A 20,704-nucleotide genomic window follows, 5' to 3' on the forward strand; every position below is an offset into this window, starting at 1 on the left:
TACTAATCAATATTCAGTTTAGTATTAAACTTAAACTATACTTTGTGAAATCGTTTGTCGTATAAGAAATTATAATAGACAGATTTGGACATAATAAAGATTCTTGGTTGTAAGTGAATGGAAGAATCCTCTTACTGTAATTAGATCTGTGTCTCAAGAAGAGGAGGGAGGGGACCAGAAATATGTGCTAGATTAAAATTGAGCGAACTACAGTCTGTTCAAAGTAGACAGCCTCAAAATTCATTTGGAGTAAAGCCATTCAGAGTAAGCTGTATGATTAGTGCATAAAGATTTTGCCAACATTAATACAGTGAATGAGAAAACCGTACTAAACCGATTCTTCAACACACCGAAAAGTGTCAAGGTGCCACTTATGGCACGAAAAATATGCACCCCAGATGTCATTGGGGTTGTACACTTTTAAAGGGACATTCCTCTTTTTTTTTCCTTTTTTTAAATATGCTCATTTTCCAGCTCCCCTAAAGTTAAAGATTTGATTCTTACCGTTTTGGAATACATTCATGCTGATCTCCGGGTCTGGCGCTAGAACTTTTAGCATAGCTTAGCACAATCCATTGAATCTGATTAGACCATTAGCATCGGGCATAAAAATAAACGAAGAGATTCAATATTTTTCCTATTTAAAACTTGACTCTACATTGTGTACTAAGACTGACAGAAAATTAAAAGTTGCGATTTTCTAGACAGATATGGTTAGGACTATTACTCTCATTCTGGCGTAATAATCAAGGACTTTGCTGCCGTAACATGGCTGCAGCAGGCGTAGTGATATTACGCACTGTCTTAAAAATAGTCCCCTGCCATTGAAAGTAACCAAGGGGACTATTTACGGCTGCTGCTTAATATCACTACGCCTGCTGCAGCCATGTTACATCAGCAAAGTTTTTACGATTATTACGCCAGTTTGAGAGTATAGTTCCTAGCCATATCGGCCTAGAAAATCGCAACTTTTAATTTTCTGCCGGTCTTAGTACACGATGTAACTACAGAAAAGTCAAGTTTTAAATAGGAAAAATATTGAAACTCTTATGTTATTTTTTAGCGTGATGCTAATGGTCTAATCAAATTCAATGGATTATGCTAAGCTATGCTAAAAGTGTTAGCGCCAGACACGACGATCAGCTGAATAGATTTCAAAACGGTAAGAATCAAATGTTTAACTCTGTGGGAGCTGGAAAATGAGCATTTTTTCAAAAAAGTGGAATGTCCCTTTAAAAAGTACAGCTCTGCACCTAAAGAGGTTATGTTACCTCAAAGATACATATTGGTACCTATTAGAACCGTTATAAAGGGTTCTGCCCCAGTGACAGCCAGAGGACATATTTTGACATTTTTATCGAGCAATGCAGCAAAAAGCATAATAACTTCTGTATGCACTGTCAGAAAAAAAACGGTGCAAAATTGTCCTAATCGATTTGGAGATATCCCCATTTTACGTGTGTTTGGATATATTTACTGTATACTTGGAATGCATTTCCAACGTAGCAGCATGAAAGCAAGCAAATACAACGTTTCCCATGATCTGTCGGCTGGTGGAAATAACAGCAGGAAACCCTTTATTAAAAGAATCTCACTGCATTGTTTAAATGGTTCAGATACCCCATATATGTCATCATTTTCTTTGTGAAACACATTAAAGAAAGCATCCAGTATTAACTTTCCTTTTAAGGAAAATACATTTTTTTAAAACATTTGGGAACCGATAATGTTTACAGTATGTGTATGCTTGGTTGTTTTGAGAAAACACTGCAACATGACTAAATCAACACTAAGTATTTTAGCATTAGGAGAATCAGATGCACTTGAGATACACTCGAATGCAGATTGTCCTTTACCAGGAACTATAGTTCAAATGACATTTTTAAAAGACATATCAGCTTTCTCAGATAGTTTGAGTGACTGATGATAACCAGTTCAAAGAAAGAACGTTTAAAATTTACCAGAGTCATCTTGCAAAACATTTTCGTCTTGTTTTGGCAGCTCTTACAACTAAAGATGAACATCCAATGAATTGTCTTAAAGAGATAGTTCACCGAAAAATGAAAATTCTGTCATCATTTGCTCGCTATCAAGTGGTTCCAAAATGTCTTTGTTATTTCTTAGCTATTTTGGAGAATGTTTGTAACCAAGCAGATCTGAGGCACCATTGACTTCTATACATTTAGCAATACGCTTTTATCTAAAGCGACTTACAAAGATAAGGAAACAATCAAGCGATTTGTCATTTTTTAGATGGAAGAGGTATTTTTACAATCAGCATCAATTTGTCAAGTATATTTCAAAAAGATTTGTTTCTTAGCTGTTTTTGGAATGTAGCAAGAGATGTGGCTGATTGGACTCCTAGGAAAATCATTCCACCAGCATTTAATACAATAGAAGTGAATGGTGCCCCAGATCTGTTATTAACATTTTTCATCTTCATTTGTGTTAAGCATAACAGAGAAATTTAGAGAGGTTTGTAAAAACTTGAGGGTGAGTAAATTATTACAGAATTTTCGTTTTCATGGAACTATCTAACGATTCCCCCTTTAAGATCTTCTTTACAATTTTGAAATCCAGCTGCAAAATTGTGTATGTGGTGCTGTTTAAAGGTCTTACAGTGAATGACAGAATAAAAATATATACTGTAAAGTAATGCATTTGATTGTGATGGAAAGGACACTTTTTATTTTTTATAACATAGAGGAGAGCGGGGTCACAACCTAACGCTTTTTGTCTCTATCATTCAAACTATATTTAAGTTAGATTAATCTTTTTTTTACACAGTCAACACACACACACACACATCTCTGCTACAAATGAACACTTAAAGGTTCTTTATGAGGCCTACAGTCATTGCACAATTACACCAAAAGTGACAGGAGTGCAAATGTTACAACTTACCCCATAGGTGGGGTTCATGTAACAAATTGAAAAAAGTTGAAGAAATTTACTTTAATGCCTCCAAAACACACTTTGTTCAAGATCTTAATGAAAACGCATCAAAACTTTTCACAAATTCACAGGAGATCATCTCAAACCAAAAGCACAGATTGCTCGGCCCTGTATTAATATGTAAAGTAACCGTGTTACAATTAACCCCGCGTTAGTGCCCCGTTCACCCCTACTGACACCAATAAATTTGTGTATACATCAAAAAAGAACAAGGCTTTAGTTATTTTACTGCAAATGCAAATTTAATATGCTATTATTTAAAGAAAAGGTACAAAACATGGTGTTAAAACTATTTACAGTGAGGTCATGAAGAAAATTGTAATATATTGCACCTAAAATCATCTCTGTAATCCTATTCAACTTACATTCAAAAAGGGAATAATAACATTTCATTGAGACAACAACCGATTACACAAAAAAGACACTTAACAGCCTAACCTAAACAAAATATTTTGGCTTCTTTGACAGACACACTGATCAAATGTTTATTCCTGTGAGGGTCCAATCAACTGTAAAGAAAATACAAAAAGGTCACTTAATGTAAGAAACTTCTGATTACAGTTGATTTATAAAACCAAAAACTTAATCTTATACTCGTGTCCTGTGATATTTTGTCTCACCTTTCAGGGTGATGACTCTGCATTAAGATGGCTATGTGTTGTTGAGCCTCTCAATAAGACTTTTCCCTTGTTCTCTTCCTTACTGCTGAGGAAATGATGGAGGAAGCCGTACAGCAATGGCCTATCCGACAAAAAAATAAACAAGAGATTTCACCCCAAAATAAGGATCTGAATGCTTTACCCATCTACTACTGTATAAAATAAAAGTGAATGGTGACCGAGCGACGGCATGCTCCACCCATAATAAATAGTGACCGTAACAGCATCAGAACAGTAGTCCACTTATGTATGGCTTAAGCGCACAAGTTGTATGGCCTATTTTGAAGGTGCTTCAAAACAGTTTTGAGGTTTTACAGCCCTTGGGCACCATTCACTTTCATTGTATGAAAGATATCAGGTGCATTTTCTCAAAGTATTTTTTTAAGTAAATATATTTGTAAATAAACACTTAATATAAAAGACTAACTAGTGCTATATAAATAAAGTTTTAGTCTACTGTAAGGGTGTTTGTCATAATTTATACTTACACTGTTTTGCTACTTGCATCTTCTGCAACATTGAGCTCATTGGCCATGAAATGACGGTCCAGGGGAACTTCAGGTTGACCCGATTCTGAAAGATGAGGAGATGTTAACCTACAAAACCCTTTATTATACTTTATACATTTAATGCATACTATACTGTTATGTAGTATTAACTATAAGGAATCAATAAACTGTAGTAAATACTGTAGTATACTTTAATATTTAACAATGCACACTTAATAAAAGAAATTAATAGCAAGAATGCACTGTAGTCGCTTTGAATAAAAGAGTCAAATGCATATTTCAAATAGTTTAGTATACTGCAGCATACTATGTTATTTTTCATGTGGGATATGGCTCTTAAATGCTCACCTGCGGTCAGTACAGACGCTGTGTATCTATACTTGTTGAAGTCCAAGTATTCTCGGATGAGTTCATTGATCAGCAGGTTCTCGTTGGAGAGAGGCGGTCGGGGGGTACTCTGATCATCCAGGGCGCTGAACACCTCTGCCCGGATCCTCGCCTTCAGCTGCTGGAGGACACCGCGAGTCTCGAGGGTCTCTTTCAAAGCTATAGTTCATTCATTGAAACAATACACACAGACAGCAGTGACTCGAGTTGATCCGTGCAACGTTAGCAAACACAACACCAGTGGCGAGATCTAGTGGTTACGCTTGGAATTTAATTTCCTTAAAACATCATTTTATCAAATCCGATGATGAGAGATTATATATAGACAACATTTAGACATGATCATAACGTTATGACATGATGCATTATAATATTTTGGTTTATCAGCTCACCGCTTTTCAACTCAGTTACGGTTGCCATTGCAGTTCCGTGATGCTTCCGCTAGAGGTCAGTGCGGCTCTTACTGCGCACATAGATGTTTACTGCTTAGCTTTTCCACACAATTCCAGTCAGAGATCCTTGGGCGCACAGATATATAAAAGATGCCACATGAAATAAAAAGGCTGTAGTATACATAATTTTTTATAGTAAGCTGTAGTTAATATACTATATTTGTTACGTTGCACTGTACTGTAGGTTTTTTATTTAAAAAACAATTCATGAAGTACACACTTTTTAAATATAATACTTTAAAAGTCCGTATAAAAATATTCTGTACACTGTATTATGTTTTGTAACATATAATCTTATAACTGATAATGTTTGTGTGTTTACTTATTTATTTATTTTTTATGGACCATGGATGAATGAAACAAGATTTAACTACTAGCTGATTTTTTTTAACTTTTATTTTACGAGACAAAAAGTAATAATAAAATAGCAATCCAAAGTGAAAGAAAAAAATATTAATTTTTCATTTCCAGTGTAATTCCGGTTTTAGTCCTCGCGTAATAGAGGCCACGTGATCTAATGCGGAAGTGGTTATCAAGTGGAAGCGTTTCCGCATAGTGAAAAACTCTTTGCTAGCTTTTTGTCCCGGAAGAAGAAGATTTTTTTTGTCCTGTCAGTTGTCGTCACCGTTCGTGCCAAAACAACTCCTTACCAGACAGGGATAGAAATGGCTGGAACAGCTTTAAAAAGACTCATGGCTGAATACAAACGTAAGTTATCTGATGCTCGAAATTATTTTCTGAGTTTTACATTGTAGCAACAGTTTATCAACTGGTTTCCCTCAATCAGTATTATTTGCTTCCAGAACTTTACCAACACTTGCTGACACTTTAAATTATTTACATAATTTGGGCAAAACGATTGGCCACAGCTCATATTTCTTATTTATCTGCGTCATTCAGTGACACACTGTAACTTTGACATATTGTGTCAGTTTATGGGTTTATTTTTATGTTGTTCCTCTTGACACATACTGTGCACTTGTGCTATAAACTGCATCGCAGTAAAGAAGGTGTGATGATGTAGTACTTAAATTCAACACATTTCTTTTTTTTACAGAACTAACACTTAATCCTCCAGAGGGAATCGTGGCAGGTAAGAACTGCTGCATTCACCTGTATGTGTCAGTTTTTTTTAACATTATGATATACAGTATAATTGTATTATTATTAATAATAATATCGTACAATAATATTACAATAGACATTGGTAAAGATGCGTCAGTGTATTGGCCGCAGATATCTATTGACCGGGTCTGCGATTTTAATCAGATCATCGCGATAAAGCAGGTTCTTAAACTTTTTCGGCATGCGGCCCCCTTTGTGTACGGTGACCCCCACTTGTGCCCTTCATGTCCCCCCAAAGAAAATTTATAACATAAAACATTGTAAAACATAAAATTTGAATGAACTAAAACTTATTAAAATATACACTGACTACGTTTACATGCTGTAAATATTCGGGTTATGATCAGGTTAAGGTCGGGTTTCGGGTTTCTGAAACATTCGGAATAATCCGTTTACATGCGTGAGCAGAGAGAGTTACCCCTGTATACATGTAATTGGCAATATCCCGATGTAAACTGTGATTAAAAGGTAAATGCGGTGATTTTGCGTGGCTCACTATTGCGCAATGCGGTTTTACCGTCTTCATTTACTAAAATAAAATTATTATTTAAATCCAGAACAAGCTGCACCGATGTAGAAGCAGGGTAGGCTAAGTTACATGTCTTTCCTTTTATGAGAAAAAGATTTACAAGCTATACTAGCCTTCAGCTAAATATACTTTTGAAAAAAAAAATTTAATTGAAGAACGATTTTCTAACAAGAAGGTTTTTTAAGTGCATATTTACAGAGCATCGGTAAATACAGAACACAACAGTGTCTTAAAGAAATTAAAATTAGACAGTATTCATGCAACTATAAATGTACAAAACGAATGCAATAGCTTACAGAAGGCAATGAATATTTATTTATGGCATTTTCAATAATATATTAGTAGATAAATTAACATCTATAAAGTATGAAAACGAATAAATCATTATTTTGGCTAAATTAAGCTGGATGGATCATTTTTATAATTGTCATCCTTTCAGAACAAGCTTATATGCTATCTACAATAACTTACATTATATCCTGAGTGTTACTTGGCCGAAAATATGTAGAAATACATGCAAGTAAAAAAGTACAGAACAAAAATGTTTACCTCACGCGGATAGAATGAAAAGCCGTTAATTAAGCGGACTGAGAACGTGCAGAAACAGTCGAGTCGGCAGATGATCACCAATGTTTATAATGTTTCACACAGGTACTGTTGATGATAAACTTTCATATCTAAATGTCAGGTATAAGTATTCAGTCAGTTAATAATAAAGCCACCGGCGTTATTGCAAGATCCTTATACACGGAGCGGACGCTGTATACAAAGAAAAAACCTAAGGTTTTTATTTTAAGTGGTTTTAATGCTGGTAAGCAATCAGTTATATTATGCCGCTTTGTATTTGTGTCGATCAGTTAAATTAAAGTAATTTTAATCTTAGAAACTGCATCAATATGCAGACGACGCTACAGTTATTCTGTCATCTTTAACTTTTTCACACATTCACTGTATTTAACGAAATATGAATAGCATAGTATTACATTTTTAATTCAAATTCACACACAAAAAAAAAACAAGTTACTCTCATAACTATTGACAATCTATTTGGCCTTTATTATACATGTATGCTTTGAAAAACAAGAATAGCTATATATTAATTTAACGTGAAAAACGCGGTTGTTGCAATTGGTTTCCTCCTCGCTCTAAAAGTGTGGCGCATCTCTCTCGCCATGCTTACCTCTACTCCCTGCGGGTTTTTTGGCGCATACAAGAAGTTTCTCTACTCAGAAGACCAAGATTCCTTGCGAATAGAACATGCGCAGTACAAAAATCAATGTTCCTTTTGATGGGAATATCCCGATGCGCGTTTACATGACCAAAATTTCGGGTTAGAAAAGAGGTAACCCAGGGGTAATATTCGGGATTTTAAAAACAGGAATATTAGCATATTCGGGTTTTTGCCGGTGTTTACATGGACGTGCGCGACCGGGTTATTGCTAATATTCCGGATTTGAACGGGTTATTGGCTGCATGTAAACGCAGTCACTGTAGTGCGGTTGGTTACTATACTAGCCTTATTTTTCTAAGGTTTAATTACACAGAATTCACGATAAATTAATGCATTTTCTAAAATGTCATAAAACTGGGGGCCCCCTGGCACCATCTCAGGGCCCCCAGTTTGAGAACCACTGCGATAAAGACAATTGATAGTTTATAGTTGACTTTATTGTAGAAAAAGCAATCTTTTTCTGAAGTAGCAAATTTCTTAATATTTAAAGCATCAACACTGGAATATTTGTTAAAAGGTTTATTAAAGAGTAAAAAAGTAATGTTAATTTAAGGTAAATGTCTAGTGCTGAGCAAAGATTAATCGCGATTAATCGCATACAAAATAAAAGTGATTATTTTGCATAATATTTGAGTGTGTGCTGTGTGTAATTATTATATAAGGAATAATTGACGACGGGCCATTGAATTATAAGAAAATAATGCACACCCAAGGTGCAATGCACCGTTACACCGTGGGTGTGCGTTATTTTCAAATAATTCAAAGGACCGGAGTCAATTATTCCCCTTATACCACGGTTACCACAAACAGTGCTCTGGTGCCTATTTTTAAGACATTTGACAAGTTAGGTGTGCGGTTATCAGAAATTAATGCATACCCACGGAACATTTCTCAGCCAATCAGAATACAGCATTCAAACGACCCGTGGTATAAGTATATATAAATACACACACCTTCATGTATGTATTTAAGAAACATTTAAACATTTAGAAACATGCAGTGTTGGGCAAGTTACTTCCAAAGTGTAATACATTATATATTACAAATTACTGTCATTTGAAAGTAATTAGTTACATTACAATATTACTGACTCTGAACTGTAATGAGTTACACTACTTTTGCGTTACTTTTGAGTTACTTTCATCAAAATAACAGAAGTATGACTAGGCATTATAAAATGTTAAAATGCAGTTTATTGATGCTTATAAATCTAGAAGTTATGTGTTGGCCCTCGAGCTTTGAATAGGCACAGTGAAGACTTATGGCAAAAAAACAGTAACAATGACTGTCAGAGTCATAAACATAGACAAATGATCTGGTAAAAGTCTGGTAAATGATGGTACACATACCAAACACAATAGAGCCCACTATAATGCAAACTATAGACTAATTACATTGCAAGACACGCAACCTCTTTTCATTTCTATTCTTTAATTTACTTTTAATTCAGATTCACAGCACAAACCTGGCGTGCATTGGGTTGACACAACTTATCAAAAAGTGCTATTGGAGGATCAGGCCTCAAGGAAAACAGCTCATTTCAGTACAATATAAGGATTACATGTAGACTAACATATAAAACATAGACAAACAGAGGAACACTGCTTTTTGCCAAACATTGCATATAGGCTCCCATACAAAGGCTGGTTAAACCTTTAAACAGTGATGTTTAAATATACTATTTAAATAACCATGATTAAGTCTACATTAATGTTATGTTGTAGTTTAGGTTGCTGTTTGTAATAAAACTGTAGATAGCATAGGAATAGCCTAGCAATCTATTATGTATATGGACTGTAACCATAGCAACGTTAGCTTACCTTGTCATTGCTGGTGTGGTGAAATGGATTTTACTGGCAAGATTTTTAAAAGTCTCTTTACTTCTGAGGTTCAAGCAGCACAGGAGACCGATAGAAACTTTCTGTTGCTTTTACTTAGTGCTCTCATTCGCAGAATTTTGCGTGTGCGGCGCTACCGGACCTGATTGCGACCACTTTAGTCAATGCTTATACAGCCGCGGACTTCCCAGATTCGGCTCTTTAAGAAACGCGTCAAATACAAAATTAAAGTAAAAATGAACATGCTGCATACAGCACCTGGAAACAGACATACGCTGCGTCCCAAACCGCCTACTTCCATACTATATAGTAGGCAAAGAGTACGAGAATAAGGGCTTTTCGCCTACTATATAGTATGGAAGTATGCTGTTTGGGACGCAACCATTACTATTTTACCCGCAGCTTTTTCCTGTGTGGATGCTGGTCACGCGCATTGGTCAAAAATAAAAAAATTAAAATAAGACGTCTATTTTTGAAATGCATTGTTGTAACGCGCTCGTTACTAAGAGTGTAACGAGTAAAATATTACCAAAATTTTATTAGTAATGCGTTATATTACTGCGTTACAGCAAAAACTAATATATTACTGTAATATATTATATTTTGTAATGCGTTACTCCCAACACTGGAAACATGTGTATATAAATTTGTTTATATTTTTATATATTCTATATGATATATAAATAAATACATATATATATCTGAAATTAATATATGTATGTGTGTGTGGTTAATTATATACATAATAATTACACACAGACTGTACACACATTATGCAAAAAATAGGGATGCACCGATACCACTTTTTTTTGAATACGAGTACGAGTACTTGCATTTCAGTACTTGCCGATACCGAGTACTTAAAAAAACAAAACATGATTTAAATTTACAGGTAACAGCTTTAGTCATATAATTTAACAAAAAAACAAGGGACTAGTTTTCCAGTTTGTTATAAACTCTGCCTCAACACAAGAGGCATTAACCCCTTACACGCCGCTCAAACATAGACAATTCTCAGACCGTGGTATCGATCCCCGGTATCGGGGGACTTTTAACGAGTACGAGTACTTTAGAAAATGTGGTATCGAGGCCGATATCGGTATCGGTGCATCCCTAGCAAACATTTTTTTATCACGATTAATCTTTGCCCAGCACTACTAAATATTTAATAGCTAAATCATTATAAAATAATCAAAATAAGGTTGTAGCTAGGGCTGCACGATGAAACTGTAGATTATTCACCTTGATATTGTAATTGTGGTTATTATTTACGATTATTTTTTTTTTGTTTTGAAATGTTTTAAAACTTTCTATCAAGCAGCAGCTTGGTAAATTCTAAACATCCCAAGCTAAATAATATAATGTAAATAACAAATAATTATGGGAGTTATGTATTCGTAAAAAAAAGACGAGGATAAAAGACAAGTCAACTTATCAATTTTAAAATATCTGATAGTTGGTGCCCAAACACACAGAAATTATTTTGTGATTAATTGTGCAACCCTAGTTGTCACATTGTTTTATTTGTATTTCGTTTTTTCAATTTCATTTCATGTTGGTCGTAGGGTTGTCAAACGATATATCGCAATTAATCGCATACAAAATAAAGGTTTGTATTTGCATAATATATGTGTGTGTGTGTCCTGTGTGTAATTATTTATGTATACATAAATACACACAGTAACGTTGGGATGAGGGCAGTCAGTGGCAGCAGATCTTACGCAAACAAACTTTAATAAATTAACTCAAAACAAGACATAACACAAAGAAGTACGTTACACATATATTATGCAAACACAAACTTTTATTTTGTATGTAATTAATAGATTAATTGCTTGTCAGCATTAGCAATTGTCAAAAATCGAGATCAGAATCGGCCAATGTTTGTTGAAATCGGTGTCGGCCAAACAAAACCTGTTATTGCATCTCTAGTTAATGTCATCATATCTCTCTCCAGGGCCTGTGAATGAGGAGAATTTCTTTGAATGGGAGGCTTTGATAATGTAAGTATTGTTTGTTTATGTCTTAGAAATCAGATGTGTGTCTTTTTTTGGTCTTTCATTTTGTTTATCGAAGCTTTACTAAAGTTACAGATTATCTAATTATTAGTAGACAGTTTTCTCTGTCATGTGTATAGTGACCCAGCAGAGGGCCACAATCACTCACTTAATAAAAAAAATAAGCACAGTTGATATTTATAATCACTTACTAGGTTAAAAAACTTTTGCACAAAATTAGAATTGGTCATGGAGAGATGCTTTGTGCCTATTTGTTCACAATGGACAAAGGATGAGATAATCTATGCATTTCATAAAAAAACCTAGAAAAAATTAACCAGACCTTTCTGGTAGAGCATTGCATTGGGTGCACAAGGGTCATGGGTTCAATGCCCAGGGAACACTCAGTGAAGACTGATACAGATGTATAGTCACTTAAGTCGCTCAGTTTATAAGTCGCTTTAGATAAAAGCATTTGCCAAGTGCATGAATATTAATTATAAGGGCATATTGAAACATCTACAGTAGTCAGTGTGTGCATATGGTGGAAAATGCTGTTAAAGGAAAGTGCTAGCAATACATGCTTTACATTTTGTAGATCATATATTTCTAAACAAACAGTGCATCTCATTTATGTCTCTTCCAATTTATAACTTTAAACATATAATGAAAAAGTTCTTAATATGAACAATTATGTTTATGGCTACCCATAAAATGAAATCAATATCAAATACACATACCTTTAAAAATGGGGCCCAATGAGTCAGGGGGCAATGCTGCACCACAAGGCCCACTAAGCCTACTTGTGGAGCTGCACCACAGGGCCCAGTAAACTCATTTTAATTCTTCAGAATTGTTGAAGTGATTCTGGATACAGTAATAATACATTTCAAATGAACAAGGTCTGCGACTCATTATATTATGTCTTAAACAATTACTTGCTAACAAGACTGGCAATCACTGAGTTGAAGAAAGTTAATTAAAGTCTATAGAACTGCGGTAAACCAATCTGGTGGTTTGATCAGTTGTTTAACACGATAAGTACTTAAGTGAAGCTTAGTGCTAAGTGAAACAAGTAACTCCCCGACAGCTGGTCCACAGATACGGAAGTGAGTTTGTTTGATGTGGACTCTTGTCACCATTTCCGATCTGTATTGTGATAGACAGGTGGATATGGTAAAGCAAACCGGGAGGCATTTGCATTTAAAATGGGCCTTTGAGTTTTATCACAGGGTGAATTTGAGTGATTCATCTATTCTGTCTTGGCAATAACGTATGCACTTTGTGGGATTTATGTTGGGCGAAACTTTATCAGACATACATACCGAAGCACGTTTACAAGGCGATGACAAATCTCAGCATACAGATTTGTTTACCAAGTTCAGTGGTGTTGAAAGACAAACTTTAAAAACGAAAATGACACCGTAACTAAACAAAAGTTGGTCACAGGCTTTTATGGCAGAGTTGAAAGAAGATGAAGACGATACAAAGTAGGACCAAATGTTTTTGGTTTGTAAATGATTTGGATCAATTGAAAAATGCTGTTAGACAAAGACTGAATTTAGTTTTTATCTGCGACTGTAATGTAAGTCATTTGGTCTCACTTTCTATAGCCTATAACTACAAATACATGTTAAATTAAACTCTTCAAAATGCATTGTATTACACCAAAATACAAAAAAATGTTTGTCCATTCATCAACATACAACCAATTCTAAGAGGGGCAGAAGTGCATGGCGCAACTTTCATACTGTACGTGCACTGCAGTTTTTTACATTTGACGTGTAGGTAATGCATGTGCCTACAGGAGAATGTGTAGCCCAGGAGATGCATTGCATCTTGTTTCGCAATGTGCATGCGTAGAACGTGTGTACACGTATGAGTTCAATAAACTATAATTTGCAAAGCTGTGCATTCGACCGTTCGCATACATGTAAAAACAGACTATACTTCGGGCTTAATGTAACGAATTTCTATGTTTTCTTGCTTTCTTCTATTAGGGGACCAGAGGACACGTGTTTCGAAGGTGGCGTGTTTCCTGCTATCCTCAGTTTCCCGTCAGATTATCCTCTCAGCCCTCCTAAGATGAAGTTCACCTGTGACATGTTTCATCCTAACAGTGAGTGCTCTTTAATACAGGGCCTTATACAGCATTTAGATGTTGGGTTTGGTGGCTGAAAAACATTTGAATGTTAAATTGCAATGATGTATTACAACGTTTCTAAGTCTAGCTCATTGGATGAGTCTCCCTCTTATAAATGGCTAAATCGAAATATATTATAAATGTAAAAGTTCAATTTGTAGTTCTAAAACCCAGAACAGAACAAACATTTTCAGCCACTGGGTCTCATTCACCAAGCATGTGTCGCTAGTTGCTAAACTGAACTCTTGAACAAATACCTCGTTGAAAATAACAAATGTTTTGGTTTCCTAGGTAATCTACGTTGTGTTGTTTATTTTGCTTGCTATAAAAGTAAACTAATTTAAAAGGAGTTTGTTATTGATTCTTAGCAGAGTTTACCGGAAGTTACGTGTTTTCCACGAAATCCGCTTGTTTATGTTGTCACATCTGAAACAGTTTCATCAGATGCACGTGCAGTGACGCGATTGCTTAACTGAACTCTGAAACAAATACCTCATCAAAAATTACAAATGTTTTGTTTGCCTAAAGACGACGGAAGAGGGCGTTCATGGATTATAGCTATTTGATGGGAGGTTTGGCAGCCAATCTGTACTTAAGATTGTATACATTATATAGTACACATTTTACACAATAAAGTGTAGTTTTTAAACGCTTTAGTTATGATTTAATCTAAGGTAATCTACTTCTTGTTTATTTTGCTTGTTATCAGAAATAAACTACTCTAAAGGGACTTGTTAGTGATTCTTTGCGAAGTTACGTTTGTTCCACGAAAGCCGTTTGTTTATGTTGTTACTGCTGAAACTGTCTATAATCAAATAATATAATTATAATATGTAATTTACTGGATATATAGTATAATATTTAAATATTTTATGTATTTTATTTTATGCATGATCTATGTAATATACATTATTATTATGTTAAATACGTTATTATACATTATTTTATTATTACATTAATATTTTATTACATAGATCAATACTACTGAACGTATTTATTACATATTTTTAGTGCTGGGCAAAGATTAATCGCATACAAAATAAAAAGTTGTCACATTTGTGCTGTGTGTAATTATGTCTATTTAAACATATACATACATACATTTCAGATTTTTTTAATTAATTTTTTTATATATAATATATAAACTATATATACACATGTAAATGTTTCTTAAATAAATACACAAATGTGTGTGTATTTATACATAATTATTACACACAGCACACACTTGAATATTATGCTAAAAATCACTTTTATTTTGTATGCGATTAATCACGATTAATATTTGCCCAGCACAGCATATTTTATAACCGAAGAACGAGTTTAAGAACAAATTCATGTGCGTGTGCACGCGTTTTGAAATAGGCGGACATTTTTCGTCAGAAGTTCAATTGTGTGTACGAAAAAACATGCAAGTATTAGTGAATGACCCATTGACTTTTTTTCAAGCATCTGTCTAACTGCAGATTATGTTTAGAATCAGATTATTGATATAAAAAGAAATATGAAAGGTCGTCAAGTGACCATAGGCCTTATTTTATTAATAAATTGAGAAACCTCTACATTAAGGACCTAGAAATGACTTATTTGATGGATTGACATTGATTTGATTTTGGATTACGCAACATAAATTCTGGGCCTGGTTTGGCCAAAGAGAAAGGCGAATATATAAAATTGCAGGTTACTTTATGTAATTCAATTCAATTTTATTTATATTGTGCTTTTCAAAATTATTAATTGTTTCAAAGCAGCTTTACATAAACAGATGTAGGAAAAGCATAGAAAGGTGAGCGTAGTAATAATGTAACGTATACAGTAAAGTAGTAAGTTAAACCAAAGGTGGCGGACTCTCCAGGGGATGAAAAAACCCCTAGGAGAAAAACCCTCCTGGCTAGTCCAGGGGGAAAACTCCTAGGAGAGGAAAAACCCTTGAGAGAGATACATATATATTTATATATATAAATACTATCGGGGTATGTGAACGGGTAAGTGAATTAAACTGGTTCCGCCGGTGGTCACTGGTCAGGCATCTGCTGGGCATCTCGTTGAAGGACGGTCAGTACGTCCATGGTGTGATGACCTTCACAGCTGCAGGAACTGGGTCTGTTTGTCCTCAGGGTCGAGGACGAGACAGGGAGAGAGAAACAGAATCATATTAGCGTAGGGGCCGTTCACATGTTATGCAAGTGTCAAACATTATAGTGGTTTAAGTGAGCTCGGCTCCAGACAGGCTAACTATTGCGGCATAAGTATATTACCCAGATGAGTTATGTGAGTGCTTTGTTCTAGACAAACTTACTATTGCGGGATAAGTACATTTACTGGACATTTTATGTGAATGCTTTGTTAAAGAAGAATGTCTTAAGTTTAGATTTAAATTGATCGACTGTGTCTGATACTCGAACATTATTTGGTAAATCATCCCAGAGCTTAGGGGCTAAGTAGGAGAAGGATCTACCACCTTCAGACACTTTTGATATTCTAGGGATAATTAAGTGGCCAGAATGTACTTATCTTTACTTATCTTTTATTAAATACATAACATTTTGAATGCTGATTTATGTTCTTGCTCAATAACTGATTTTTGCTCATTTATAACCCCCCAAAGTTTATCCTAGTTTATAGCATACAGTACATTAGAGGTCGCAATCCTACCCACCTATTTTATTTCACTGTCCCTTCATTTGAAGCAGTCTGGATCTGGAGTCAGTCATCCAGGCGGATGTTTAGAGACAGAACTATCTAGTTTTTAACGTACAGTGTTGGGGGGGCTGCAAAAAGCACTTTTCTGAAGCAATAAAAGCCTCTCTTCCTTGTCTAGAGCCTATTCAGACCTACAGGAGTCCTAAAGTGTCTTTATAGTCGGGGCATTTCCTCAGCTCCAGCTGTTGGATGTGTGGACAAAGTGTTCAGGGAAGTAGACCCAGATAAAAGTCTTCCTGCAGGCCACAGATAGCAGCAGAGCAGAGCCAGCAGTCCTCTGATGGTGCCGGGTCTCTGAAAGCGTTTATCAAAGCGGGACGGCTCAGATTCTGATCACTGCGACGAATGCGGAGATAACATCCAGCGTGCTGATTTCGTGCGGGGGTGGTTCATCCAGGTCTTATTCAGGGTTAATGATCTTCTATAGTTGTGTCTCATACTCTGATTTTTTTTTTGTTTATTGCTTAATTATTTTTGGGTGTTTGTGAGGGGACCTCACCCAAATATGACTTTCACCTATAATTTACTCACTCTTATGTCATATAGTGAGTAAATTAAAGGTGCATTGTGTAACTTTTAAAAGGATCTCTTGACAGAAATGCAATATAATATACTTACAAAATGAACTGTATTGTTTTATTGTGTGATTACCGTTTTTCTCTACATACACCGCGGGTCTCCTTACATGGAAGTCGGCGTTATGTTTCTACAGTAGCCCAAACTGTCCTTAAAGCACGTTGTGTCATTACGTTATCTTATTCGATGACATGTTTGTCCTGTGGTGGCTACCGTAGCTTCTCTATGCGTTTCGAAAGGGGGGGAGAGCTGTGGACTGAGCCGCTGGTTGCAATTTACAATCTTTCCACTAGATGCCACTATTATCTACACACTGGACCTTTAAGTTGAACACAGACTAAACATTTGATATTAAAATGCTGTCATGTTAACTTATTATGTGCAAACCGACGTGGCGAAGCTCCAAAAAGCACATCCATCATTAAAGTGACTTTAGTCGATTACGGTATGTCTTTCAAAGAAGGAAATGATGTTTGATATGATGTTGTTTGGTGTCTGTTCTCTGCAGTCTATCCAGATGGACGTGTGTGTATCTCAATCCTCCACGCACCTGGCGACGACCCAATGGGCTACGAGAGCAGCGCTGAGAGATGGAGTCCCGTGCAAAGCGTGGAGAAGATCCTGCTGTCTGTGGTCAGCATGCTTGCAGGTCAGTGACTATATGTTATAAATCAAATATGAATATACAGCTTATGTGATGTTTAACATACACAGGGTTCCCACGGTCCTTGAAAGTTTGTGAATCTGGGGATAAAATTCAAGGCCCTGCGAAGTTTTTGAAAATACACATACATAGATACATACAGGTCATTGAAAGTGCTTGAATCCATTTTATGCAATAAGTTTTCTGAAAAAAAAAAACATATTATTCCCTGTGTAGTGTAGGATAATATCATAAAAATTCTAGACTTTTTAAGCACACGTGCAAAACTGTTTGCTTTAAATGCTTATATCTTCTGTATGCGAATGTTGATTCATACCAAAATGCTTTTTTTGCATAGTTGTGTTTGACACATGAAACCGTCTCTGGTTACGTATGTAACTGTTGTTCCCTGAGAAGGGAATGAGACGCTGCGTCTCCCTTGCCATACTTCCTGCGTCCCTGTAACGCCGTCTTTGGCAATATTTCAGATAGCGATACACTTCATGCACCCTGTCTTTGTCATTAAGCCTCACCATTGGTTGAATTTGATATACACATTCAGGGGAACTGTAACAATGTATCTTAAAAGGTAACACGATGTAACCTTGCTCTCACTTGAAATGTGTCCCAACATTTAGTCCTTGAATTTGAGGGTATTGGACATGGAAAGTCCTTGAAAGGTCCTTGAATTTGAAGTTAACTAAGGTGTGGGAACCCTGCATACAGCTACGTAGCATGAGATTTTGCTTTGGCTGAGGTATGCAGTTCACCAAAAAAGTGAAAGCTAGAATCCTCACACATAACTTATAGCAAATTCAGACAAGTATGGTTTTAAAGTAACCACCTAATTCTTGTCTTCTGCTTACTTCTACAGAGCCGAACGACGAGAGCGGAGCAAACGTGGACGCTTCCAAGATGTGGCGTGAGGACAGAGAGCAGTTCAATCGGCTTGCCAAGCAGATCGTACGCAAATCTCTGAGTCTCTGACTCGTCCACACACAGACACGCGCACACACAAACACACACTCCCGGACAGCGAGGATTGACGTTTACGATGGACGTAAGCTCTCGACAGAAGAGCAGAGTTTCTGTGCTGAGTGTTGTAGTGTACTACCCCCCTACCTCCGCCAGTGTGAGCACTTTATTATAACCAGGCTTGTCGGTCCAGTCTCTTTCGCTGCGATGAGTGGACGGATAGTTTGAAGTATGCAAAACGTCACACTTTCACTGGACAGTGTTTCTTTAGAGAGTCAAGAATCAGTCGCAGAATAAGTACACGAGACAACGATTCACAGCTATTTTGGACTGTTGGTCTGTTATGCCTGTTACCTGTCCATACATCCATGAGATAAGCAATGGAATGCAGCTTTTGGTTTGATAATAGTATGCCGATGCATGCTGTAATGCCTCTTTTTAATAAAGGAAAAACATATAGAGGCAGAAACCGAGACTCTATCAGATCCACCTGTTTGTTTATAAAGTGATTATATTACTGATCTTTTGGGAATGTTGAAAAAAATGTCTGTGGATGTAGTTATAATAAAAGGCATTTTAATTATATTTGATACAGTCATTTAATAGGTTAGGATCTTAATTTAAATCCACTCAGTGCATTAGTTCAAATTTGGATTTACAGAAAGAGCAAAAGTTTGAGTTTGATTTACAGTAGGGCTTTTATTTTGTTTAGTTTTTGATCTGTTCTTTAGGATTGTTAAGTAAAATCAATTTAAAAAAAAATAAATGTTGGTGATTTATGAACTTTTTTTATGAGGTTTTTTTTCATGCAAACACTCCGTTTTGACCAAACCGATCAAGCAAAAGTACTGGGAAGTGGGCTTTCATAGATTCATACTACAGTCTATAAAATGACATAATGACATTAAAGTATTATAATTACATCAACTTCACCCAAAAATAACAATTCTGTCATCATTGGGGGGTGTGAGATGGAACCGGGGGGCCCCAGTTTTATTACATTTTATAAAATAGATTAATTTATTGTACGTCTGCAAATGCTTACATTTAAAGGGTAAAAATCTGACTTTTTCCATGTTTAAGTGCTATAATTAGGTCCTCAGTGCTTCTATCAACCTAGAAAATGTGAAAAAGATTAACCCAGTAACTTAGTTTTGGTAAACCATTCTCTGCAAGCATGTGAAGAAATAAGTCATTGAATTTGGCTCCCCTGTGATGTCAGAAGAGGCTTAATACCGCCCCTTAATCTGCACTATCCAACCACGACACTGCCATTTAGTGCAAAGATCAGCTCATTTGCATTTAAAAGGACACACCCATAACAGCATATTTTTGCTCACACCTCACACCAAAGTGTCAATTTTAACATGTTACTTATAATAAATTATCTATATGGTATTTTGAGCTTAAATTTTACATACGTACTCCGGAGACACCAAATATTTATTTAACAAAATGGTGACTTCCATGGTAAGGACCTGCGGTGTATGTAGATAAAAACGGCTCATTCTAAGGTAATAAAAACAATACAGTTCATTATGTAAGGTGTTTATACACCACTGATAATATAGTTATGTATAATATATTACATTTCTCCTTCTAAAAGTTACACAATGCAGCTTTAATGGGCACCTATTTTGGCCTTTTTACAAGATGTATTATAAGTCTCAGGTGTGCCCAGAATGTATCTGTGAAGTTTCAGCAAAAAAATTTTTTTATTATAGCATGTCCAAAATGACCCTATTTGGGTGGGAGCAAAAACGCGCTGTTTTTAATGTCTGTACCTTTAAATGCAAATGAGCTACGGCTCCTCACTTCCTCATAAACAGACAGTGAGCGATTCCATGATTAACACAGTCAAAAGTATCTCACTATTTAGATATTGTGGAGAGCGTACAACTTGCTGAGGGCGGAAGCTATGGTAATGCAGGACTGTAGTGGGCAGGCTTTATCTGTGACCTCACATTGATAAGAGAATCAAA

The 20,704-nt window shown here is 35.7% G+C and overlaps 2 protein-coding genes across 2 annotated transcripts; one reads left to right on the forward strand and one right to left on the reverse strand.

Moving 5' to 3' along the window:
- Positions 1-3,183: 3,183 nt before the first annotated feature.
- Positions 3,184-5,019, reverse strand: cep20 (centrosomal protein 20). The gene is made up of 5 exons (XM_065294000.2): positions 4,903-5,019; positions 4,472-4,669; positions 4,103-4,187; positions 3,576-3,696; positions 3,184-3,464 (listed from the first exon to the last, which is right to left on the reverse strand). The coding sequence occupies exons 1-4, from the start codon at positions 4,928-4,930 to the stop codon at positions 3,579-3,581; spliced, it is 429 nt and encodes a 142-aa protein (XP_065150072.1). The 5' UTR covers positions 4,931-5,019; the 3' UTR covers positions 3,184-3,464; positions 3,576-3,578.
- Positions 5,020-5,542: 523 nt separating this feature from the next.
- On the forward strand, positions 5,543-19,509 carry ube2g2 (ubiquitin-conjugating enzyme E2G 2 (UBC7 homolog, yeast)). Its single transcript, XM_065260186.2, has 6 exons — positions 5,543-5,670; positions 6,020-6,055; positions 11,643-11,688; positions 13,683-13,801; positions 17,613-17,753; positions 18,622-19,509. Exons 1-6 carry the CDS (start codon positions 5,628-5,630, stop codon positions 18,732-18,734), a joined length of 498 nt encoding a protein of 165 aa, XP_065116258.1. The 5' UTR covers positions 5,543-5,627; the 3' UTR covers positions 18,735-19,509.
- The last annotated feature ends 1,195 nt before the right edge of the window (positions 19,510-20,704 follow it).

This window comes from Paramisgurnus dabryanus, chromosome 7, assembly GCF_030506205.2.
Source record: "Paramisgurnus dabryanus chromosome 7, PD_genome_1.1, whole genome shotgun sequence".
NCBI classification, from domain to species: Eukaryota; Metazoa; Chordata; class Actinopteri; order Cypriniformes; family Cobitidae; genus Paramisgurnus; species Paramisgurnus dabryanus.